This window comes from Ovis canadensis, chromosome 7 (genome assembly GCF_042477335.2).
Source record: "Ovis canadensis isolate MfBH-ARS-UI-01 breed Bighorn chromosome 7, ARS-UI_OviCan_v2, whole genome shotgun sequence".
Taxonomy (NCBI): domain Eukaryota; kingdom Metazoa; phylum Chordata; class Mammalia; order Artiodactyla; family Bovidae; genus Ovis; species Ovis canadensis.
In genome coordinates this window covers 99250606-99271095 of record NC_091251.1, presented here as the reverse complement: position 1 = coordinate 99271095, position 20490 = coordinate 99250606, and the positions used below count along the sequence as shown (strand labels likewise).

Below are 20490 nucleotides of genomic sequence, written 5' to 3'. Positions count from 1 at the left end.
ATTCTTTCTGTTTTATAGCTATGATTATTCAGAAACTACTAATTTTAAGTTGCTTACTGAGGATACTATTTTTTCCTCAAATGCAGACTTACAAAATAGGTGCTATTTTCTAGACTTCTTACTTAATGAAATTGAACACAGTACCTAACATGGTTCAAAATGGACTGTGATGGGTTATTTGCAAACTAATACAACTCTAGTTTACATTCTGCTTAGTTGCTGTTAGTTCTCTTATCTCTGTTACTATCTGCTCTGCCTAAATATTACTGCAATTTTCTATTACTGCTTTGTGAGAGAAACTGACAATGTAGTCCAGCTTAGGATTGTAATAGAAGTAAAATACCTGTACATTCCTTAGATACACACCATCTCAACAAGGAGTGGCTTTCAACTCTGGCGCTAAACAGAGAGTTATTCGGATGGTGGAAATGCAGAAAGATCCAATGGAGCCTCCAAGGTTCAAGTAAGTAGGTGGTTTCATGAGAAGGCACCACTATTCCTAAAAAACTATATATATATATCTCTCTCTCTCAAAGGAGGGAAATGCCCATCAGCATATAAATGGATAAACAAAATGTGGGGCATCTATACATGGAGTGCTTCCCTGGTGGCTGAGCTGGTAAAGAATCTACCTGCAATGCGAGAGACCTGGGTTTAATCCCTGGATTGGGAAGATCCCCTGGAGAAGGGAAAGGGTACCTACTCCGTATCCTGGCCTGGAGAAGTCCGTGGACTGTATAGTCCGCAGGGTCACACAGAGCTGGACATGACTGAATGACTTTCACTTTCATACATGGAATAATGTTAAGCCATAAAAAGAAACAAACTTTAATACGTACAGTGACATGGGTGAATCTCAAAATAATTATGCTGAGAAGCTAGACAAAAACAAATACATACTGTATGATTCCTTTTATATAAAACTCTAGAAAATGCAGACTAATCTATAATGACAGGAAGTAGATCAATGGTTGCCTGTGAGGAAGGAGGGAGTATGGATAGGAGACGAGAGGAAAAAGAGGCATAGGCAAAGGGGCGTGCAGAAACTTGGAGGTGATGGGTATGTTCAGTATTTTAATTGTGATGATGATCTCACACAAGTAAATTGTGTTTACTTGTGTCAAAAGTTAATTGGATTGTACATTTTATGTATAGTTAGTTGTACATTAGTTGTGCCTCAATAAAGCTGTTTTTTAAGAAGGCAAAATATTATTTGATGAAATGATGATAATACGGTAGAGGTGAAGTGGATAGTGATGATGATGACAGAGTTGGCTGTGTTTTAATAATTGTTGAAACTGAGCAGTTGTGATAAGAAAAACAACTTTTGAGGAAAACAGCTTTTCTCCCTCTGAGTTGATGGCTAGGCATGTTGCAGTATGATGACACTACTCCCATGTAGAAACTGGACATTTAAATTAGGACTTGCATTTAGGATGCCAGTCATAAGTTCCCACTTTGCCTTTCCCAGGGAACATTTTAAAATATAGTTGGCTCTTCATGTCCACAGGTTCTGCATCTGCAAATTAAACCAACTGCAGATTGAAAATAGTCAGGAGAGTTTTCCCTGGGAGTCCAGTGGTTAGGACTCTGTGCTTCTACTGCAGGGTACAAGAGTTCGATGCCTGGTTGGGAAACTAAGATCCTACATGCCATGTGGCATAGCAAAAAGGGAAAAAAAAATTCCACCTAGTTTTCAAAAACGAAACTTAAATGTCATGCCTACCACAACTATTTATACAACATTTACATTGTATTAGATGTAATATAGAAATGATTTAAAGTATAAGGAAGAATGTGTGTAGTTTATATGGAAATACTACTCCATTCTGTTTAAGGGACTTAAGCATCCATGGGTTTTGGTATGTATCCTTGACGTCCAGGAACCAATCCTGGGATACCAGGGGACTACTATAACCACTTAGAGTGAAGTCCCAGGAAACGTTAGACTCCTCTGTCCCAGCCAACTAGGTATTACTACCCTGCTCTCTGTCTCCTGCTCACTTGTAGCCTAGGACAGAGGATTGTTTGTCCTCTAGTTCTTTGCTCTCTCCTCACTTCTGGGGTCTTTAAGTAGTAAATCTTGTGACTGTGCTTCATCGTATGGATGTATTAAAACTGCACCTTAAATTGAAATGACCCAGTTGGATTTCACTTCTCCAGATTGGGAGCTTGGATGCTGAGAGGGCTATCTGAGGACCCTGTGTGGGTGGCTTGTGCCCCTTTTTCAGCAGGTCTTAATCTGCACATTCTTGATTGAATATGCCCGCTTTAGTTTCTCAACACATTTCTGTATAATAGATGGATATTCATTATACACTCTTTTGTTTTTGTGTCTATTTGAAGCTTTATGTAATAAAAAATGAGGAGGGAAGACTTGAGTTACTGACTAAAAAGGAAAAATGTATATCATTCTGTGGTTGTGCTTTGGTTTATCCTTCAGGATTAATAAGAAAATTCCTCGGGGACCACCTTCTCCTCCTGCACCTGTCATGCATTCTCCTAGCCGAAAGGTAATCTTTGCTCTAGTTTAAAATCTCTTTTTGTACTCATGATTACTAATTTATAAATAACCCCCTGTAGAATAAATTCTAGATGTCTATATTATTACTTTTCACCAAATGTATTGTTTCCTTAACTTGTTTTTCAAAATCAAATAGGGACCTACTCAAGACTGTAACATGTGGTTCCATAGTATGAGAATGTATATAAAATGTTAGCTGTTAGCTTTATGATTAATAACCTAACCCCTGCTTTTAATGGAAAGAAAAGGGTCTGCTGTTTGAAAAGATGTTATCATAGTTGTAGGAAGTAAGTTCCTGGGATCATTAGGTCTGTAATTGATAGTCCAAGTGACTTTTTTTTTAGGTATATTTTATTACCCAGCTAAAAGAAAAAGTTTTCATCTGGAAGTATTCACATCAGTTTAAATATGTAAAAATACTAACCAGCATTTGTAACTGTCAAAAATAGATTATATTCCATGTTTTATATTAAAGTTATTATTAGAAACCACGATGTGGAAACATAGTATATAGTGCCACTAAACAAATGGAATCAGGACCTTTGATTAAGTCAGTATATATTGAACTATCTTTGAAGAGAAAGGTTGCACTTAGTTTTTTGCTAGACTATAAATCTTAAAAATGTCTCTTCGTCTGTTTTCTCAACACAGATGACCGTGAAGGAGCAGCAAGAATGGAAGATTCCTCCCTGTATTTCAAACTGGAAAAATGCAAAGGTAATTAACTTGTCATAAATTCAGTATCTTAGTGTTAGAACTGGAGAAGGCATTGGCAGCCCACTCCAGTACTCTTGCCTGGAAAATCCCTTGGATGCAGGAGCCTGGTAAGCTGCGGTCCATGGGGTCGCTAAGAGTCGGACACAACTGAGCAACTTCACTTTCGCTTTTCACTTTCATGCATTGGAGAAGGAAATGGCAACCCACTCCAGTATTCTTGCCTGGAGAATCCCAGGAACAGGGGAGCCTAGTGGGCTGCCGTCTATGGGGTCGCACAGAGTCGGACACAACTGAAGCGACTTAGCAGCAGCAGCAGCAGCATTAGAACCTCCTGAAAAACACCCAGGTAGGACCTTCAGCCTGGGTTACTTGATGAAACCTCAGCATCTCATTTAGCTGAAGGTTTTCCAGAAGGAACACCCAACTTACACGACTTTTTCTTTTTATGTTAATGTATTAGAAATGTTAGTGTTCCAGGCACATGAGTTCCATGTAGATTCTCCTGGTAAAATGTAGTTATTGGAAACACATAGAGAAGGAATGAGTAGAATGAAGTAACATATCAGTGAAAGATAACTATTCTTTAGAAAATTTAAATTTATATCTGAAATTCTTCCTGAAAGGATTTAGATCAATTTAAATAATCATATGACAAAACAAAATAAATGTCTGGCTATATTCAGTGCTTTCATTTTTAAATTATTTATTTCTGTTTATAACAATGCATGAATAAATTATTTAAATCCTATGTATATCTACTAATCACCAAAGCATCTAGGAGTCATGAATAATCTGTAAAATACTGCGAAATAAGTTTCCTTATCATTATTTCCTTTTCCTCCCAAATATTTCATGATTCTTTTTTTAATGTGTGAAGAAGGCCACCTCAATCCATGATTTAAATACAAATTATTCCTTAAAGGAACTTAGGGAATTCCCTGGCAGTCTAGTGGTTAAGACTCGGCACTTTCACTGCCAAGGGCCCAGTTTGATCCCTGCTTAGGTAACTAAGATCCAGCCCACAAGCCTTGTAGCACAGCCAAAAATAAGTTACACACTCATCCTGAAACAAAAGGATTGTTGGGTAGTCTGGTTTGGTATACCATACATATTTATGTATGTATAACTATGAGGCATCTTGAGCTGTCTGTAACACTCCTTGAATTAGGAATAAAGACCATGGGCAGGAGGTCATTATTTAGTAGTCTACTCAAAAGTCTGAAAGAATAAAGCTAAGCGTGGAAGTTACATAAATGTTCAAGCATATTCCTTGAGTTCTTGAAACAGGATGCAGAATTTCAAAACAAAGAATCTTAATTGTCTAGCAAACTTCTATCTTTTTTCTGTTTACTAAAATGTGTAGGGTTCCAAGAATCTGATAAGTCATGAAAGCAGTGCAGCAGATTAAGTTACCTATAGACACTATGATTTTAGTGCTTTCTTCTACCTTTGTATAACTGTTACATTTACTTGATGAGCAACTCTTTAGCTATTTGGTAGTGATTTCCTTTTATTATAACCCAAAATTTAACATGAGAATCTGTTTTCCCAGAGCTTGTACTCTGAAATGCTAGTTCTTCTGCTTATTAACTGTATGACCTAGGCTTTCTACCTCAGTGTCTTCGTCTGTGAAATGGAAATAATAATGTTACCATTACCAGCCTTATAGACTTGCTGTGAAGGATAAATGAGGCCATAAATATAAAACGCTTAAACAGTCCTCCACACGAAGCCCTCAGTGTTAGCTGCTACTACTGTTGCTTAATTACGAAAAGAGATGTAAGGAGAAAGAACTTAAAATGATTGTCAAAATGGACATATATAAATCTAGTTTTAAAGACTCCAGTGTTGCTCTTTGGTGACCAGTGTTTTCTGCCTGCCTTTGTCCTAGGGTTATACAATTCCATTAGATAAACGTCTGGCTGCCGATGGAAGAGGACTGCAAACAGTTCACATCAATGAAAATTTTGCAAAACTGGCCGAAGCCCTCTACATTGCTGATCGAAAGGTTGGTCTGTTGTAATTAAGTTGTTTGATGCTCTTGATAATTTGTAAATCTGTTCAAAATTACCTAAGATACTGTTATTTGGGTTACATTGCTGAGTACCCAGAGAGGCTCTCACCTGTGGTGTGTGTTCCAGAGATGACATGTGCTGGTGGCAGTTCTGACCCAGTCTTGGCCTTTGTAGACTCATATACATACCCCACCACTGGTGATTCATCTTTCCCACAACATTCTAGAATAACGGTGCTTCACTAGACTGATCCCAATTTTGGGAAGGTTGGCACCTACTCTTCCTGGGTTTCATAATTTTTCCCTATTTCTCTTTGTCTTCCAAAAGATCAGTGGCATAGAAGGGAAAATAAACATACCGATGTATTGAATGCTACAGAAAATGGCATTCATAGTATTGGCTGTCTGTTAATATTATGGTATTAATATGTGTCTTTTAAGTTTACATGCATCAGGGTATGGGCATAGAATATACAAGAGTATATCTTCTGTGTCACAGTGAGCACCCTTATGTAAATTATTTCTTGCTCATCTATACTAAGGCTATATCTTGAGTTGATCTGATTGATTTTGAAAACATTACCACTTCCTATTATTGATATTGAAAATTGCTTTATTGCTTAATTTTATTTTTTAGATTGTTTCTAAAATGAAACAGTGAAAAAGCATTAGTGAAACACTGACTTACAAGATTGATTGGAGTCAGAGTGAAAAAGCTGTTTGCAATGTCGTCTAGGCGAGTTATCTTTTGTAGACAAGAATCTGTGTTTTAATTAGCAGTAACAAATGTGAATTCTTCTAACTGTTCTTTCAAGCCAGAGTTTAGTCAGGAAATTAAATGACAGCTATAATTCTTTATCCCTGATAGTATCTTATTTAACATCTAACTTCACTTACAGGCTCGTGAAGCGGTGGAAATGCGTGCTCAAGTAGAGAGAAAGATGGCGCAAAAAGAAAAGGAAAAACATGAAGAGAAACTTAGAGAAATGGCCCAGAAAGCCAGAGAGAGAAGAGCTGGGATCAAAACCCATGTGGAAAAAGGTATAACATACTCGTTGTTTAGTTGCTAAGTCATGTCCAACTCTTTGTGATCCCATGCACAGTAGCCCACCAGGCTCCTCTGTCCATGGTATTTCCCAGGCAAGAATACTGGAGTGGGTTGCCATTTCCTACAGGGATCTTCCCACCCCAGGGATCAAACCTGCATTGGCAGGTGATTCTTTACCATCTGGGAAGTCACCGGGGAAGCCCTGACATACTTGTTACTAAATTGAATTTACTTTGTGAATAATACTTATCTCAATTTAGAAAATCTCAGCTGTTTTTTTTACTGCATGCAGAAGTAGTACATACATGTAAAGAAAATGTAGATATTTCAGAAATAATGTAGAAATGAAACAGTAATTTCTGCCTCATTAAGTGGAAGTAATAGAAAAGAATGTGTATTTAAATGTGGGCGTTTAATATGGGACTACACCAGAAATTTTTAAAATTCTGAGCAAAATACTTTTAAAAATCACATATTATTCAAATGATAGGCTTAATTTTCTCTTACTTTTCTGGAAACTTAGAGAAAAGAGCTTTCAAACTGAACAATTCAGCTCCCCCAATGGTAAACTTAATCCACAGTTGTTCTTTTAGGCCTTTAATCATTTTCTCTCTTGCTTTATTTAGTGATCTACATAAATATTGTGGTATATGTGCTATATTAATTCCGTTAGAGTGAGAAGACTAATTCTAGTTCAAGAAAATTATGAGGGTGGTTTCAGTAATAATTCCTCATCTAGTATACTTACTCATTCAGTTCATGTTGAGCACCTACTAGGGGCAAGGATTTAATCTAGACACAGAGTTTTCTGCTAGTCGGGTAGAGGATATAGCAGTGAACATTTTAGGGAGTGTAGACAGACAAAAAAGTGTTAATCATATAGTGTATTAGAAGATAACAGTCACTATGAGGGCAAAAAAGAGGAAGAGTATGTAAAAGTGCCAGAAGGAGGGAGTGGTCAGAATAGACCTCACTTCCGAGATGGTAACTTTAACAAAAAAAACACTTGAAGAAAGTAAGGAAGTGAGCCTAAGGGAAGAGCATCCCAGATAGAAGGAGCAGCCAGTGCAGACGCCCTGAGTTGGGAGTGTATCTGCTATGTTCAAGGAAAAGCAGGAGGCCAGAATGGCTGGATTAGACCTAGAAAGCTAAGTAGAGATGAGGTGTCAGAGTAGTTAGGGCAAAGTGGCCAGATCTTGTGTGCCTTTTATAGCTTTTACTTCAAGTAACAAGGGAAGTAATCTGAAGAGTCTGGAGCAGGATGACATGGTCTTGAATATGTTAGAAAGCAATGGAATGGTTATTTGCAGGAGCAGGAACACCGTTGGAAAGCTATTGCAATAATCCAGATAAGAGATAATAGCAGGAGGTAGATAGTGAAAATATGTCAGGTACTGGGTGTGATTTGAAAGTAGAGCTGACAAAATTTGCTTATGGATTCGGCAGAAGGAAAGAAAAGGAGTCAAAGATGACTCCGGAACTTTTGACCTAAACAATTGACAAGGATTGAATTGCTATCTACTAATATTGGTAAGACTACACTGCGGAGAGATTTGGGAAGGAAAAATTAGGAATTTAGTTGTGGACATGTTATGTTTAAAATGGAGGTGTCAAGTAGGCAATTGGTTATAGGAGTCTAGAGTTGAAGGGAAGTAATGAAGGTTCTGGCTAATAACCCACTTCCTTGCATATATATATAAATGTCTTAATGGGGCATGATATAAAAAACCTACTTGTAACCTAGCCACTGATGATAACTCAGAGTAAAACCTCTCTGTGTCTAAGTTCTCTAAACTGATTTAAAAAAACAGGATGGTTCTTGAGAAGGTAGTTAAAATTTTTAAAAATCCTCTTGCCAAATATTAATAAGAACTTAAATTTATTAAGCGCTTATTATGGCAGGTACCTCTCTGAGCACTCTATTACTTTATATAATCCCTACAGCAACCCTATGCAGTGGTTCTGTTATTGTCACTGTTTTACAGAAGAGGCGACAAAGGCTGAGTGGGGTCAAGTAATGGGTATAATTTCATGTTGTTGATCTGTCATAGAAACAGGATTTGAACCCAGACAGTCTGACTCCAAAGCTCAAGCTCTATACTATATTCCTTCTATAGCTACACTATATCCCTTCAGCATAGAGAGGGTAGAGAAAATGAAGATAGATATAGACACAGTAGATGAGATTAGGTGCAACCAGCCCCACTGTATCATGATTAAAAGGTTCTTTATTTGAAGTCAGTCTTTGAAAATATAAGGATGAACTTGGCAAATTCTTCTTTCTGGCATTTTATTATGAAAATTTTAAAACATGTAGAAATATTCTCTTGTTCAAAATATTAATAGTGATGAATACAGTGATAAAGTCATTTTCACCTGTGTCCACACAGAGGACGGGGAGGCACGTGAGAGGGATGAAATCCGGCATGACCGACGAAAAGAGAGACAGCATGACCGGAACCTCTCCAGGGCAGCTCCAGACAAGAGGTAGGTACTGTGAGGTCAATGTGAATTGTGAAGAGTGACCTTTGTGAACCTTCTAGAGAGGAGTGTTAGTCCACTGAAACCAGTTTTGCTTCTCTCCTTCCTCTTCAGGTTGATAGCTTCATAAATCAGCACCTATTTTCTTGCCCTAAACTCCTTAGTCTGTCTTAGCAGAACTGACTGTGCCTGAAAGTGAGCTTTTCTTCCGTTACCTTGTTTGCCAGCTAGGGTTGAGAAGGATGGGGATACACAAAAAGGGAATTCAGATCATATTTATGAAGAAGAAAGTAATGGATATACCTGTTCTGGTCTGTTCTTTTCCTGCTTCATATGGTGAGACAGATTGATTTATCATGTGCCTGCTCCTCTAGACAGGAAATAAGCTGCTGGACCTTTATTGAGGTCTTTTCACATGCAGAATACTGTACTGAGTGAGTACAGTGGGGGAGAAGAGCACCTTTTGTAAGAAGTGAAAGTCAGCCTCTTTTCATGAGCAGTTTCACTTAAAATTCAGAAAGATTAGAGCTGTCATATGAAATTGCTTGGGAAAACTGACAGAACACTCTTAATAAGTACACACTTAACAAAGGAAATACGTGTATGAACACTTGAATAAAGTAGAGACAGATTCATGAAGTCTGTGGTACACCAAAGGCCGAGGACTGAAATTGATAAAAAGTTGAAGAAATGCTGTAATACAAGAGGGGGAATTCTGAGTGTGGGTTAAATGCAAATATAAAACATTTTCTTTCCAAATGAGCGGTTTTGAATGCTCTCATCCTCCTGTGAGCTGATACTGTGTTTTTTTAGGTCATATCTTAAACAGATTCCTGCTGGTGGTATTCTTTGTTGTTTAATGGCATATTTCATCTCCTTAAATAAGTGAAGTCATGGAAAAGCAGAAAATCTGAATTTAGAGTTTAAATGTACAGTATAGAACAGAAAGGAATGAAATTTGAAAGTACACAGTTAATGATACTCTCAGTCTGAAATTCCTAAGCTGTAAAAATCAAAATGGCTCTGTAGATAAATTGAGCCCTTAAAACCAGTAAAGTGACTGAGAATTGATAAAGTAGAAAAGCTTTAAAGTTGTGCTTGGATGAAAATTAGATTGTCTATAGAAATCATTTTAAGACCTGAACCTCTAGTAAAGTAAATGATGACAGTTATCATGGTATCATTGTGATGTAGATTACATACATACCAAAACAGCAGGGGAATTAAGTTCATCTGAATGTCAGACATCATACTGAGTAATCCAGTCATTAGACATATTTTTCTCAAAATTCTAATAGGATAAAATTACTAAAAGTTGTTAGGTAGATTGATTCTATCTTATTGAAAGTGATTCATGTGGTATACCTAATTTGCATCCAGTCCCCCTAACCCTTTATAATAATAGCAGATACAGACCATAGCAGTTTCATATCTCAGCATGTGTTACAAGAAGATTGCTTGTATTAAGAATGATTCTTTTGAGAAAGTACAGCCTCTTCTATAGGTGCTATTGGAAAAACTGGATGGCTACATGCAAAAGAAGGAAAACCTTATACCATGCACAAAAAAACTCAAAAGCAGTTAAGGGTTTGAATGTAAGACCTGAAACTGTAAAATTTCTAGAAGAACATGTAGGTAGTAAGCCCTTTGACATTGGTCTTAGCAATGATTTTGTGAATCTGACTCCAAAGGCAAAAGAAACAAAAGAGAAATAAACAAATGGGACTGTATCAGAATAAAAACTTTCACACGAAGGAAGCCATCATCAGAACAAAGAGGCAGCCTACTGAGTGGGAGAAGATACTTGCAAATCATATATTCAACATGAGGTTAATATCCAAGCTATAGAAAGAACTACAGCTCAACTAAAAACAACCCAGCTAAATGGGCAGAGGCTCTGAATAGACATTTTTCCAAAGAAGACATGCAGATGGTCAACAAGCACATGAAAAAATAATCAACATCACTAATTATGAGGAAATGCAAATCAAAACCACACACCTGTTAGAATGGCTGTTATCAGAAAGATAAGAAATAGCAAGCATTGGAGAGGATGTAGAGCAAAGGGAACCCGCATGCACTGTTGGTGGGAGTATGAATTGGTGCAGTCAGTATAGAAAACACTATGGAGATTCCTCAAAATATTAATAAGAGTAAAACTGCCATATGATCCAGCTTTTCCACTTCTGGGTATTTATCTGAAGAATACAAAACACTAATTCAAAAAGTATAAGCATCCCTATGATCACTGCATTAAGGAGTTCATGATCTGAGCCACAGTCCGCTCCTGGTCTTGTTTCTGCTGACTGTATAGAGCTTCTCTATGTTTGGCTGCAAAGAATATAATCAGTCTGATTTCGGTGTCGACCATCTGGTGATGTCTGTGTGTAGAGTCTTCTCTTGTGTTGTTGGAAGAGGGTGTTTGCTATGACCAGTGCGTTCTCTTGGCAAAACTCTACTAGCCTTTGCCCTGCTTCATTCCGTATTCCAAGGCCAAATTTGCCTGTTACTCCAGGTGTTTCTTGACTTGCTACTTTTACGTTCTAGTCCCCTATAACGAAAAGGACATCTTTTTTGGGTGTTAGTTCTAAAAGTTCTTGTAGGTCTTCATAGAACCATTCAACTTCAGCTTTTTCAGCATTACTGGTTGGGGCATACTTGGATTACCGTGATATTGAATGGTTTGCCTTGGAAAGGAACAGAGATAATCCTGTCGTTTTTGAGATTGCATCCAAGTACTGCATTTCAGGCTCTTTTGTTGACCATGATGGCTACTCCATTTCTTCTAAGGAATTCCTGCCCACAGTAGTAGATACAATGGTCATCTGAGTTAAATTCACCCATTCCAATCCATTTTAGTTCTTGGATTCCTAGAATGTCGAGTTCAATCTTGCCATCTCCTGTTTGACCACTTCCAATTTGCCTTGATTCATGGACCTAACATTCCAGGTTCCTATACAATATTGCTCTTTACAGCATCCAACCTTGTTTCTATCACCAGTCACATCCACAACTGGGTATTGTTTTTGCTTTGGCTCCATCCCTTCATTCTTTCTGGAGTTACTTCTCCACTGATCTCCAGTAACATATTGGGCACCTACCGACCCAGGGAGTTCCTCTTTCAGTATCCTAACTTTTTGTCTTTTCATACTGTTCATGGGTTTCTCAAGGCAAGAATATTGGTTTGCCATTCCATTCTCCAGTGGACCATATTCTGTCAGAATTGTGTCAGGTTTCTTAAATTGAAGAAAGTAGGGAAAACCACTAGACCATTCAGGTATGACCTAAATCAAATCCTTTATGATTATACAGTGGAAGAGAGAAATAGATATAAGGAACTAGATCTGATAGACAGGGTGCCTGATGAACTATGGACAGAGGTTCGTGGACATTGTACAGGAAGACAGGGATCAAGACCATCCCCATGGAAAAGAAATGAAAAAAAGCAAAATGGCTGACTGGGAAGGCCTTACAAATAACTGTGAAAAGAAGAGAAGTGAAAAGCAAAGGAGAAAAGGAAAGATATAAGCATCTGAATGCAGAGTTCCAAAGAATAGCAAGAGATAAGAAAGCCTTCCTCAGTGATCAGTGCAAAGAAATAGCGGAAAACAACAGAATGGGAAAGACTAGAGATCTCTTCAAGAAAACTAGAGATACCAAGGGAACATTTCATGCAAAGATGGACTCGATAAAGGACAGAAATGGTATGGACCTAAGAGAAGCAGAAGATACTAAGAAGAGATGGCAAGGATACACAGAACAACTGTACAAGAAAGATCTTCATGACCAAGATAATCACGATGGTATGATCACTCACCTAGAGCCAGACATCCTGGAATGTGAAGTCAAGTGGGCCTTAGAAAACATCACTATGAATAAAGCTGGTGGAGGTGATGGAACTCCAGTTGAGCTCTTTCAAATCCTAGAAGATGATGCTGTGAAAGTGCTGCACTCAATATGCCAGCAAATTTGAAAAACTCAGCAGTGGCCACAGGACTGGAAAAGATCAGTTTTCATTCCAATCCCAAAGAAAGGCAATGCCAAAGAATGCTCAAACTACTGCACCGTTGCACTCATCTCACACGCTAGTAAAGTAATGCTCAAAATTCTCCAAGACTTCAGCAGTACATGAACTATGAACTTCCAGATGTTCAAGCTGGTTTTAGAAAAGGCAGAGGAACCAGAGATCAAATTGCCAACATCCACTGGATCATCAAAAAAAGCAAGAGAGTTCCAGAAAAACATCTATTTCTGCTTTATTGACTATGCCAAAGCCTTTGACTGTGTGGATCACAATAAACTGTGGAAAATTCTTCAAGAGATGGGAATACCAGACCACCTGACCTGCCTCTTGAGAAATCTGTATGCAGGTCAGGAAGCAACAGTTAGAACTGGACACGGAACAACAGACTGGTTCCAAATAGGAAAAGAAGTACCTCAAGGCTGTATATTGTCACCCGGCTTATTTAACTTCTATGCAGAGTACATCATGAGAAACGCTGGCCTGGAGGAAGCACAGGCTGGAATCAAGATTGCCGGGAGAAATATCAATAACCTCAGATATGCAGATGACACCACCCTTATGGCAGAAAGTGAAGAGGAACTAAAAAGCCTCTTGATGAAAGTGAAAGAGGAGAGTAAAAAAGTTGACTTAAAGCTCAATATTCAGAAAACTAAGATCATGGCATCTGGTCCCATCACTTCATGGGAAATAGACGGGGAAACAGTGTCAGACTTTATTTTGGGGGGCTCCAAAATCACTGCAGATGGTGATTGCAGCCATGAAATTAAGACACTTACTCCTTGGAAGGGAAGTTATGACCAACTTAGATAGCATATTCAAAAGCAGAGACATTGCTTTGCCAACAAAGGTCCGTCTAGTCAAGGCTATGGTTTTTCCTGTGGTCATGTATGGATGTGAGAGTCAGACTCTGAAGAAAGCTGAGCGCCGAAGAATTGATGCGTTTGAACTGTGGTGTTGGAGAAGACTCTTGAGAGTCCCTTGGACTGCAAGGAGATCCAACCAGTCCATTCTGAAGGAGATCAACCCTGGGATTCTTTGGAAGGAATGATGTTAAAGCTGAAACTCCAGTACTTTGGCCACCTCATGCAAAGAGTTGACTCATTGGAAAAGACTCTGATGCTGGGAGGGATTGGGGACAGGAGGAGAAGGGGACAACAGAGAATGAGATGGCTGGATGGCATCACCGACTCGATGGACATGAGTTTGAGTGAACTCCGGGAGTTGGTGACAGGCAAGGAGCCCTGGCATGCTGCGATTCATGGGGTCGCAAAGAGTCAGACATGACTGAGTTACTGAACTGAACTGATGATCACTGCAGCATTATTTACAGTACTCAAGATGTGGAAGTAGGCTAAGTACCCATCAACAGATAAATAGATAAAGAAGGGGTGTGTGTGTGTGTACACACATTAGAATAGAACTCAGCCATAAAAGTGAAATCTTGCTGTCTGTGATAACCTGGGTGAACCTTGAGGGTATGCTAAGTGTAGTAAGTCAGAGAAAGAGAAACAGGGTGTGATTTCACTCACGTGAAATCTACAAAAAACAAAACAAAAACTCATAGATAGAACAGACTGGTGATTACCAGAGAAGGAGGTTGAGGAATTAGTGAAATGGGTGAAGGAGGTCAATTGTATGGTGATTGACACTAACTACACTTTGGTGGTGATCACTTTGTGTAGTGTTTAGATGTCAAATTATAATGTTGTAGTCCTGTATTTTCCTCAAGGGAAAAAAGAAATCTCTAGCAGTTCTTTTCTGTATCAGGAATGCCTAATTGTAAAACCCTGTCTCTTCCAATAATCATGTATCTGAAATACTATAAGAAATGGCATCCTAATTGTGCCTTATCAAGGAATATATATGTTCATAAGATGTGAACTGGACATATTTATTTCCTCTGCTTCTGATAATGGTTGTATTGAAGTTGAAATTCATCTTGTCTGTGAAGAAGTTTCAATTTGTGGCATGGTATTTCAAAACAGGTCGAAACTACAGAGAAATGAAAATCGAGACATCAGTGAAGTCATTGCTCTTGGCGTGCCCAACCCCCGGACTTCCAATGAAGTTCAGTATGACCAAAGGCTCTTCAACCAATCCAAGGTACACAGAGTCTAGAAATAGCATATCTTTTTTTGTTTTTTTTTAGAAATAGCATATCTTAAGTGTTGATACAAATGACAATTTTCAGGGAAAAGAAAATTAGCATATGAGACATTTGCATCAGCCTAAGGTATGCTGGTGTGATGGGGGAAAAAAAATCAGAAGTTGCATATTGTAACTTAAGAAACAAGTTAGAATAGCTCTTAGAGTTGGCTAGGATTTGAGACACTGTTAGAAAATGAAAGAAATTAGGTAGTAAAACTTGGTTCTGGTATGTGAGTCTTTTATTTCTAGAATAGAGCCAGTGTCCTATAAAAGTGTCTCTTGGGTTATTTTTTGTCGATATTTGCAAAAATAATTTTTTTATGCTATAAAAACACAAACTTGGGATCTTTGAAAAATGAAGCTATAAAACCAAAGTACTCATCAGAAAGTCTGATTTCTAGTATCAGTTGTCATTAACTAGCTAGAACACCTTAGGCCTGAGGCAGTCCCTTTATGTTTTAATTCACCCAACATTGATGATTTACTGTATGTAAGTCAGTGAGATCAAAGGTAGACATGTCTTAACACTCAAGGAACCTGCAAGTCTACTGGAAAAGACAGATACATGTATATAAATAAAGACAAGGCAGACTGTGCTGAGAATACAGAAGTATAAATGTCTTCTGGGGTATAGAGGGGTCCCATCTCCTCCTGCAAGGCTGGGAATCACCCTGCGGATTGTTCCAGCAAACATGCTGAGAGCATGGTATCCGAGTCACAGCAGGACAGACTCATGGACCCACCAGGGGGGTGACAGGGTACACACGTCCCCAGCACGACTATAACCACATCAGGAGAACCCAGGTCCTCGCCCCTACTCTGCACCAGCTGAGTCAGGGCCTGGCTTCCCGCTTCTAGGCCATAACCATGGTTCAACAGAGACCATGACCCCTCACACCCCAGGATACCGTTTCGTGAATAACAAAGTCTACCTTCGAAACCAAAAAAAAAAAAAGTTGAGGAAAAGTTTTATCAAAAGGCACATTCTTATATTAACCATCACAAAACAAGTTTGTTGACTTGAGATTTTCATTGAGAATATTGTGTTACACTTCAGTAGTGTTCTCACACAGTTAAGGAGTTTAACATTACTATAAATGGCATCAGATAAAATGCTTTGCAGTTCTTTCATCTTGCCACTGTGTCTGCACAAATGGATTGTCAAGTGCCTGCTTATACTAGTATCCTCCAGTTTTAAAGACCACTTTGCTAAAACAGTCGTTAATGAGTACCATATTTAATGTAAGGACCCAAAGGTGATATGAAGAAAAAAGAGTAACTGTGACCGTTTTTTTTTTATTGAAGGATAATTGCTTTACAGACTTTTTTGTCAGACCTCAACATGAATCAGCCATAGCTATACATATATCCCCTCCTGTGACCATTTTTTAATAACCTTTTTAATTTGTAGTTCAGATTGTTGAACATGTAAGCTGTAAATGAGCAAGGGTTTACTCTTCCTAAGAATGTAATCTGATTCAACTTATAATAAAAACTTGCACACTTTAATGTCTATTTTTCCACAGGGTATGGACAGTGGTTTTGGATGTGGGGAAGATGAAATTTACAATGTTTATGATCAAGCTTGGAGAGGTGGAAAAGATATGGCCCAGAATATCTACAGGCCCAGTAAAAATCTGGACAAGGACATGTATGGAGATGACCTAGAAGCCAGAATAAAGACTAACAGGTACCAGGGCAGACCGCTCAGTTTTAACATCTACACCAGTGAAAATAAAGTGGTTCATAGCCATTTCTCTTCTTCCCTAGATTTGTTCCCGATAAGGAGTTTTCTGGTTCAGACCGTAGACAAAGAGGCCGAGAAGGACCAGTTCAGTTTGAGGAGGATCCTTTCGGTTTGGACAAATTTTTGGAAGAAGCCAAGCAACACGGTGGCTCTAAAAGACCCTCAGATAGCAGCCGTCCCAAGGAACATGAGCATGAAGGCAAAAAGAGAAGGAAGGAGTAGATACTTTGTTCAGAGTGAACGAACTGTTGTTGATAACCCTAATGATGCAAGTCATATGGGGAACACTTTGTACATGGCCAGGATAAAAACCAAATCTGGGTGTCAGAGCCCAGCACTACTTTTTATTACAGGAGAGGGAGGGGGGTATGGAAAAGTTCTACTTTGAATTATTTAGTTTTTTTAAAAATGGGTTGTGTTTGTGCTTCTCCCACCTTTTGGCATTTATAGAAAATACTGCCCCACACGTGAAATTAAGGCCACTTTCAAGAGACATTAGTACTTTGGGGTTAATATTTTGTCTAAAAATGACTGCTTATGAATAAAGTGACCCCAATCACAGCAAGTAGAAAGAAGGATGTTCACATATTGGAACTGTCCTGCCAAATGATGTTTGCCCCTGTTGTGCTGTTGATTTGGAGCGGGGAAAGTAAGCTCTTGCTTGGTGCAGCTATTTGTTTCAAATAAAAACATTTAGACAAAACTTCCTCTCTTTTATTTACTTTATTCAGTAGGCAGTGAGGGTCTCAAAAATCTTTCTCTTCATCAGATGTTTGGTCTCCTTGCAAAGCTTTGGGTTTTTGAGGTTGAACATGGAGCTGGGGGGGGGGGGGAAATTCAGCACTGTAAGGAAAGTCAATGTCTGCAAAAACATTAAAACTGAAAACTGCTGTTCTATGAGGGATCAGCACCAGTGAGCCAAAGGATGTTATTTGTTCCTTGTACTTAAGGCTCCCTGAACTCCCATTAAAATTTGTAAATCAGTCTAGCCCAAGGTCACATCAGTTCAGTTCAGTTAAGAAGCTCAGAGTAACTGCAGCATGCCAGGGTTCCCTGTCCATCACCAACTCCCAAAGCTTGCTCAAACTCATGTCCATCCAGTTGGTGATGCCATCCAGCCATCTCATCCTCTGTCATCCCCCTCTCCTCCTGCCTTCAATCTTTCCCAGCACCAGGGTCTTTTCTAATGACTCAGTTCTTCGCATCAGGTGACCAAAGTATTGGAGCTTCAGCTTCAGCATCAGTCCTTCCAATGAATATTCAGGACTGATTTCCTTTAGGATGGACTGGTTGGATCTCCTTGCAGTCCAAGGGACTCTCAAAAGAGTCTTCTCAAGGTCACACAGTAAGTGGGAAAGTCAGTATTTCAACCAAGGTCTCCCTGGTGTTTCCACTGTTCCATTATCTTGCTAACCACTAAAGTGTCTTCTTGTACTTAAGTCTCCAGACCTTTTAGAACTGGGAACTCTCCCATCATCACCATTCTTTAATAAACATTAAGTTACAAATCGTCCAAAATCCCTTTCATTTCACACTTCTGACCTATTTAACTGGTATACAGAAAACTCACATGATACAGTACAGAAAAATATTTACCTTTACTCCATCAATAATATGATTCTCCTGTTGTAGTGCATTGTGAAGTTCTTCTTCTGAAGAAAAGTGAATCCAACCCATACCCTTGTGAAAGCCAGTCTCTTTGTCCTTAAAAATTCAAAATTTAGGAAGAAATTAATAATCATGAACTTGAGAAAGGTTCCAGGTGTTCCAAATCAAACCACCAACTTTTTCATTTGCCGAAATGGAATACAAGACATTTTAATTAAAAAGTATCAAAAACCCTGCTTTAATACAAATACTCTTTATTTGCCCAAAGCTTAATCTGTTAATCTTAACACACTCTCTAAAACATGAGCAAAGTGCTTTCTGTGTTGTTTGAGATAAAAACCACACTAGCAGCAATAGTCAAGGGAAATTTTGATAAAGAAGAACTCTTCCTGTTTCTAACTCACTTCTAGAAACTAGGAAATTAAACCTTCAAACCTAAGTGCATTTATGGTAATTCCTGAAACTAATCACCCTCATCACAACTATCATCATTATCATTACATGCTCCTGAGGAAAAAGGAAAAATTACCTTTACTTACCTAGTTTACACTTCTGGGTTAAGAGTGCTTATCATCCAACCTATACATCAGATTCTGGCTTCCCTATATTTTCCTGTTATATTACACATTAATTTTCCTATGAATCAAAGACTTCTATTGTTTAAAATCTGCTAACTGCAGGTCCTAAGTTGTTGTTATTTATATTTTTAAGAGGTAAAAGGCAACCAAGAAAAATGTTACTTTTTGGAGAAACATTTTTTAATATTCCTCAAAAAATGCCAATTTCATACACTTTGTAAAACTATTTTTTCAAGCTTACTGATCTTCATGTCTGTAATACACATGCCTCATTCTTTTAATCAGCTACAAAAATGCCATTGTATCAGTGAATTAATATCTATTCAACCAACCCCACTGATGAACACTTACCTTCTTTCCAATTATATTACTAAACAATGCTGTTTTGAACATCCCTCACCTCACATTTCTATAAAATCAACCTTTAGAAATGGAACCTTTAGATCAAAGCAAATCCTCCTCTTTCCTTTTTGCTACTTACTTTTCATTTTGGCTGCACTGGGTCTTTGTGGTAGCACAGAGGCTTTCTCTAGAGTCAAAGGCAAATCTTAAACGTTGACAGATTTTGCCAAATTACCCTTCAGTGACAGTATCAGTTAAACTCAACAATTTAGTACCAGTTTCCCTATACCTTCACTATAGCTGGATATACATAATCTGTTAGATTTTTGTAAGGCAAGTAACGTTAAGCCAATAGTTAACAATTTAAGTTTCTTGATACTTTACTGTAGCCTTTTCAGTGCCATGAAGAAAAAAGCAGTTTTAGTGAAGCACGTGTAAACTGTAAGTGTACTCGTCACACACCCTAAAACACAATAATCTAAGAAAGTCCACAGAAAAATACAGCTCAGGATAAAGAACAAATTTATACAGTGATTTTTTTTTTAAGATTTTTTTCTTTTAAGTAAAGGACTCTATTACTTTATTTACTTAATTATTTTTGTAGGATGTTAGTTCTCCAACCAGAGATTGAACCCACACCCTTGGCAGTTGTGAGTCCTAACCACTAGACTGCCAGGGAATTCCCATAGCTTGATTTTTAAACCCTCAGGAGAAAGCAAAGAAAATGTTACAAACAGAAACACACCAAAAGCACTCAACCTGGGCTTCCCTAGTGGCTCAATGGTAAAGACTCTACCTGCCAGTGTTGGCAGGAGACGCAGGTTCGATCCTTGGTCTGGGAAGATCCCACATGCCCTGGGACAAGAACCTGTGCACAACTACGGAGCCTGTGCTTTGAAGCCCAGGAGCCGCAACTGAGCCCATCTACCACAGCTACTGAAGCCCGCGTGCCGTAGAACCTGTGCTCCGAACGAGAAGCCGCTGCAATGAGGAGAAGCCCGTGCAGCAACGAAAATCCAGCACCTCCAAAAAAAGCACTCAACTCCATGAGGATAAAGGTAAGCATTTTCTCCACCAGTTAAGTGTTATGATAAATTATCCTCTACTCTCTCAAAGTCCTTATTATAACACTGTAATAGACAAAATCCCAAAATGGCCCCAAGACCTCCATGTGTCCCACCATGTTACCCTCTGTATAGTCCTCTCCCCCTGAATGTGGGCAGGACCTATGACATGCTTCTAACCAAAAGAAGACAGCA

At 38.5% G+C, this 20490-nt stretch overlaps 2 protein-coding genes across 2 annotated transcripts in view; one reads left to right on the top strand and one right to left on the bottom strand.

The window, feature by feature from the left end:
• The window catches only part of SNW1 (SNW domain containing 1), a 37264-nt gene extending 19858 nt beyond the window's left edge, over positions 1–17406 (top strand). Inside the window, exons 6-14 of the mRNA XM_069597188.1 lie at positions 359–463; positions 2444–2513; positions 3176–3241; positions 5133–5249; positions 6155–6296; positions 8694–8790; positions 14794–14911; positions 16483–16646; positions 16727–17406. Of these exons, the coding sequence (XP_069453289.1) occupies positions 359–463; positions 2444–2513; positions 3176–3241; positions 5133–5249; positions 6155–6296; positions 8694–8790; positions 14794–14911; positions 16483–16646; positions 16727–16925 (1078 nt within the window). The 3' untranslated portion in view covers positions 16926–17406. The remainder of the gene's footprint in view (positions 1–358; positions 464–2443; positions 2514–3175; positions 3242–5132; positions 5250–6154; positions 6297–8693; positions 8791–14793; positions 14912–16482; positions 16647–16726) is intronic.
• Position 17407: 1 nt separating this feature from the next.
• The window catches only part of SLIRP (SRA stem-loop interacting RNA binding protein), a 7245-nt gene continuing 4162 nt past the window's right edge, over positions 17408–20490 (bottom strand). The window contains exons 3-4 of the mRNA XM_069597192.1: positions 18300–18407; positions 17408–17521 (exon numbers count right to left, since the gene is read on the bottom strand). Coding sequence (XP_069453293.1) covers positions 17450–17521; positions 18300–18407 — 180 coding nt within the window. The 3' untranslated portion in view covers positions 17408–17449. The remainder of the gene's footprint in view (positions 17522–18299; positions 18408–20490) is intronic.